The sequence below is a fragment of the Epargyreus clarus genome, unplaced genomic scaffold (assembly GCF_041222505.1).
Source record: "Epargyreus clarus isolate Ecla_fem2 unplaced genomic scaffold, WU_Ecla_fem_2.2 ptg000035l, whole genome shotgun sequence".
Lineage (NCBI taxonomy): Eukaryota > Metazoa > Arthropoda > Insecta > Lepidoptera > Hesperiidae > Epargyreus > Epargyreus clarus.
Window position 1 is genome coordinate 11,072,920 of NW_027332240.1, and position 5,403 is coordinate 11,078,322.

The 5,403-nt window shown below is 37.6% G+C and overlaps 1 protein-coding gene across 1 annotated transcript; it reads right to left on the minus strand.

Annotated features, from left to right (window-relative positions):
- Positions 1-1,165: 1,165 nt before the first annotated feature.
- On the minus strand, positions 1,166-5,194 carry LOC140756746 (uncharacterized). Its single transcript, XM_073092292.1, has 2 exons — positions 3,187-5,194; positions 1,166-1,308 (listed from the first exon to the last, which is right to left on the minus strand). The coding sequence occupies exons 1-2, from the start codon at positions 5,192-5,194 to the stop codon at positions 1,166-1,168; spliced, it is 2,151 nt and encodes a 716-aa protein (XP_072948393.1).
- Positions 5,195-5,403: the final 209 nt, after the last annotated feature.

The following is a 5,403-nucleotide window of genomic DNA, read 5'->3' on the forward strand; positions in this document are numbered from 1 at the left end:
TCCATGCGTCGCTCGAACGCCGAATGTCGGGAGCCGTACGCTCGGTTATTGGTTAAAAGACACACATTTATTACCTATTGTATTGTAGAGCCATATAAGATTTCCAGTTGAGATGTAATATCATCATCATCATCTTCTTTTATTTGTATCAGTTATCTGGGCTTTGACCTCCAGACTCTGCGCTCGTTACACGTGCGTACATAGCTTTATGCCACACTTTCTAACAGTCTTTACATGAATTTCCCTTTTAAATCTGTGTAGCTATTATTAAGATCAGTCCGAATAAGTAAACCGATCTTTAAAAGACAATCACAAACAAAGACTGCAATTTTAACAAATAATTTGTTTTTTGTGTAATTAAGCTTGGTGTCCACCCCGCCCCGCTCTCCTCGCGTCAATCCCACGACGCAATCACTGTCAATTTCCAGCCGCCGTTCGCCGCCGGCATAATATGTATTCGACAATATTCGATAATTCCGACATAGTACCTGATGGGCTTTATTGTCTTCGGAATTAGGTTCACATTTGTTTTTGGAGTATAACGAAAAACTGCGTGTGCACTGTTCGAGGTTTTTATTGCGACTAACTATGAAATAACAAATCGTGTAATATATGCATTCAAATCACAACATGCCGCCCACCAAAGGACGACTGTACTTTACAAAACAGATTTCACATCATATGCTAAAGTTTTAGTTACTTTAAAAATTATTCATCATAATTAATAGGAAAATCACATAGTTTGCCTACTGAGCGTTTCACAATTTCACCATGACATTTAACACTGTAAACACGCGTACAACCGTCTTGTCCAGGATGCTTTGCAGTTATTCTGCCTAATGACCATTTTCCAGGTGGAAGTTGCTCATCTTTTAGTAGAACAACATCTCCTATGTTATATTCTGCCCTGCGTTGTAGCCATTTAGATCTTGTCTGCAATCTTGTTAAATATTCGGTTTGCCATCTATGCCAAAAATCTTTTACTAATTTTTGCGTCAATTGCCAACGGTCCAATCGATTTATATTAACGTCTTTAAATTCAGGTGTAGGTATATTAACTGGCGCTTCCCCTATTAAGAAATGACCAGGTGTAAGTGGTTCCAAAGCATCAGGGTCACTAGTATCAACTGGTGTCAAAGGTCTTGAGTTTAAACAGGCTTCTATATCACAAAGTGTGGTCGACATCTCTTCTCTTCTCTTCTCTTGTTGATTTCACGGCTGCCTCCCATAGACCACCGAAGTTAGGACTATACGGCGGAATAAAGTGCCATTGAGTCCCTTCTGATGAAAGGAGTTCCTGTAGATGACCTGGAAGTTGTAGTTTTGCTTCTGCAAATGCATCTGCTAAGTCTTTGTTTGCACGGACAAAATTCCGACCTTGGTCACTCCAAATATGAGTGCATTTGCCCCTGCGTGCCACGAATCGTCGAAATGCTCCAATAAATGAGGCTGACGTGAGGTCTCCAACTAACTCCAAGTGAATAGCCTTAATGGACATACAAATGAATATGGCAATATATGCTTTATTCTGTGTAGCTCCACGTCCTCTCGACATTAGAATTTTCAAAGGACCAGCAAAATCGACTCCACAGTGCTGAAATGGACGTGCAGGTGTTGTACGAGCCCTTGGTAAGTCTCCCATCAGTTGGTTTTTAATTAGAGCCTTTTGTCTAGCGCATATTGTGCATCTATGAATATATGCTTGAACAGTGTTCTTTGCTCGTATGATCCAATATTTAGATCGCAAATAAGTCAGGACGAGCTGTGTACCACCGTGCAGTGTCTTCTTGTGTGCGTCGGCGATTATCAAGTGAGTAAGTTCATTTTTATTTCCAAGTATTATCGGATGTTTACTATTTTCAGGCAGGTTTGAGTTGCGTAATCTACCGCCCGCCCTAAGGATATCATTTTCATCAAGGTAAGGGTTCAACGTTTTTAAGTTACTAGTTTTTGAGATATTTTTGTTTATTTTTAGGTCATGTATTTCAACTTCTTACTCTCTCTGTGCTATCTTGATACATTTGTTCAAAGCTTCGTTTAATTCTGTTGTGCTTATTGGGTGATCTTCAGTGTTAATAGGATTTATCTTGATACGTAGAAACCTGATGCAGTAGGCTATGACTGTTAGAAGTTCGTTTAAATTGTTATAATCTTCAAATCTAATTATATTTTCTTCCTTTACTTTTACATTTACTTGTGTGTTCCTCATTTCTAAGTTAGTTTTAGTAATCCCATGTGGCATTTTATAATCTATTTTTTCATTCTTTAACCATCTTGGCCCTTTCCACCAAATTTCACAGGTTTTTAATTCAGATGTAAGTATTCCACGTGAAGCGATGTCCGCTGGATTGTTTTCAGACATGACATGATACCATTGCTCTTTGTTCACGTTATCCAAAATTTCAACGACTCTATTGGCGACAAATTGCTTCCATCGCATCGGGTCTCCGGAAAGCCATGATAACACTATGGTGGAATCGGTCCATGCGAATAAATTTGTGGGACTAATTCTCATCGCCTGTGCTACGTGTTTTAATAATTTTGAAAGTAGAACGGCACCACACAGTTCCAGTCGGGGTAGTGAGACTGTTTTTACTGGAGCGACACGTGTACGTGCAGCAAGAAGTGCAGTTGTTACATCACCGTCATTGTTTATTATTCTGCAATACGCAACGGCTGCATAAGCCCTTTCTGAGGCGTCACAAAATCCATGTAATTCTATTGTATTTTTATTTGTAGTAGTAGTATTTATCCATCTGTTAACTGATATGTATTTTACGTTTTCATAGTCTTGTCTAATTTCTATCCATTCTTCTTTTAGGTGTGTAGGAAGTTCATCATCCCAGTCTATTTTTTCTAACCATAACTTCTGTATTAAAATCTTCACTTTTATTATGCAAGGTGCAATCCATCCTAAAGGATCAAATAATTTTTGTACGTCAGATAAAATAGTACGTTTAGTAATTTTTTCAGATATTTGAGGTAAGTTTAAATTGTAGTTGAATTGATCTTTTTCTAAATTCCAAAGAATGCCTAATGCTTTTATAGTTCCATATATATTTAAATTTAATTCTACTCGTGTTGATCTATTTTCCGGTTCAATTGTTTTCATAAATTCTATGCTATTTGATGACCACTTTTGTAATTCAAAGCCGCCTCGCTTAAGTATTTCTTTCAATTGCTTGCTTATTTCTATGGCTTCTTGCACATTGTCAAATCCTGTAAGCAGGTCATCAACATAAAAATCTTCTTTAAGAATTTTAGATGCAAGTGGATAATCAACTCCTTCATCTTCTGCCAATTGCATTAATGTTCTTACAGCGAGGTAAGGTGCTGGTGCGGTTCCGAAGGTAACGGTAAGTAGACGATATTCCTTTATATCTTCAGATGGATCTCCTCTCCACAAGATGCGTTGGAAATCAGTGTGCTTTTTCGCTACTAATACCATTCTGTACATTTTTTTTAGGTCCGACACGAAGCAAATGGCGTGCATTCTCCATTGCATAATTATACTTCGAAGATCTTCTTGAAGGGTTGGTCCAACTAGTAATTCATCATTTAATGATATTCCATTTTTATCTTTACAGGATGCATCAAATACTACGCGGGTTGGAGTGCTTTCGTTATTGGCTCGAATTACTGCATGATGACTTAAATAAACTGCTCTATTTTCATATTCGTTTTCAGGAATTTCTTCAGCGTGATTTAAATTTATGTATTCTTCTATAACTTTAGTATAGTCTTCTTTTAGTTTAGGTATTTTTTTAAATCTTCTCTCTAATTGCAAAAATCTTTGTAAGGCTATTTCTTTGCTGTTACCATCTGGTGAATGCTGCTTTTCTGTTTTAAATGGTAAGTTCACAACATATCTTCCGTCTTCGTTTCGCTTGTGCGTCTTTTCATATATGTCTTCACAGATCCTTTCTTCTTGAGTAAATTTTCTTTCTTTGTCGCTGTCTAATTCCCACATCATTTTTAACATATTGTTCAAATCAATCTGATGGTGCATAACTATTAAATTTTGTGTGTTCGGATTTTTATCTTCAATTTCACCAAATAAAATCCATCCCAATGCTGTATTTTGTGCACATGGAGTGTCTGGAGGCCCCTTTATGATGCCTGGTTGTAGTATAGCTGAGAATTCTTTTACTCCCAGTAGCAGATCAATGGGTGCTGATTTGTAATACGCAGTGTCGGCTAGTTGTAAATTTTGTAAATGTGGCCAGTCGACAATGTTGATAGATTTAGTAGGTAATTTAGTTGTCACTCGTTTTGTTATTACATATGCATCTGTAGATAAACTAAATTCCTTGTCGTATGTTGAAAGTAATTGAAGTCGGACGACGCTATTGACTTGAGTTTGTGTAGAACCGACTCCTGTAATGGTACCTCGAACTTGTTTCTTTTTCAATCTAAGTAATTGAGTTGCACGTTCACTGATGAAAGATGCCTGGGAGCCTTGATCTATCAGCGCTCGCAAGTATATGGTGTGTCCTTGTTCACTTCGTACCTTCACCATTGCAGTGGCTAATAGAGCATACGTCCGCTTTGCTTGAGTATGAGACGCCATCATTGTATTGACTTGGAACTCACATTCTTCTACATTTGTATTGTTAGGATTCGGTGGCTGTATTTGTACGACATTGTTATGGACCACTGGCTCCTCCGTCTTGGCTTGATGTAGAAGACTATGATGACGCTTGTGACAAATGCGACAGGACATTGGCAATCGACATAATTTAACCGAATGGCCTATCAGCAGACAGTTATAACACATGTTTTTGTCTTTAACATAATTGTTTCTTTCGATTATTGACATCTTGTTGAATTGTTTACAATGGCACAATGTATGATTTTCGTTACATAACACGCATGTTTTTACTGAAGGAGATGAAATATGGAATGTTCGTTCTCGTGGTTGCTTCGCTCTAGTCTTCTCAGATGTTGGTGCACTGGTTATCGGAGTAACTAACTCGAGCGTTCTAAATTTTGACTCTAAAAAACTCTTTAAGTCATTCCACAAAGGTAATTCGTCCGAGTTATTCTTATTGTATGCAAAGTTCTCCCATTCCTTGTGTGAGTCTTGGTCCAATTTCTGAATGACCAGAAATATAATAATAGGATCCCAAGACTCGGTGTTGACTTGTAAATTCTTTAATGTACTAATGCACTCGGTTGTAGTGTCCAGTAACATTTTTATCTGAACGGCGGACTGAACAGGTATCTTCTTTTGTGAAAATAATCTTTTCAGAAGAGAATTTACAATAACTCGCTTATTACCGAAGCGCTGTTTCAACGTATCCCACGCTTGTGCATAGTTGGAATCTGTTATTTGAACATGTCTGAGAAGTCCTTCGGCTTCGCCCGCTATACTTGTTTTCAAATAATGAAGTTTTTGTACAT

Coding starts and splice junctions, on each gene's coding strand:
- LOC140756746 (XM_073092292.1), bottom strand. CDS start 5,194: ATGTTACTGGACACTACAACCGAGTGCATTAGTACATTAAAGAATTTA. Junction 1,309..3,186: donor GCAAGAAGCCATAGAAATAA/GCAAGCAATTGA, acceptor TACAACTTCCAG/GTCATCTACAGGAACTCCTT.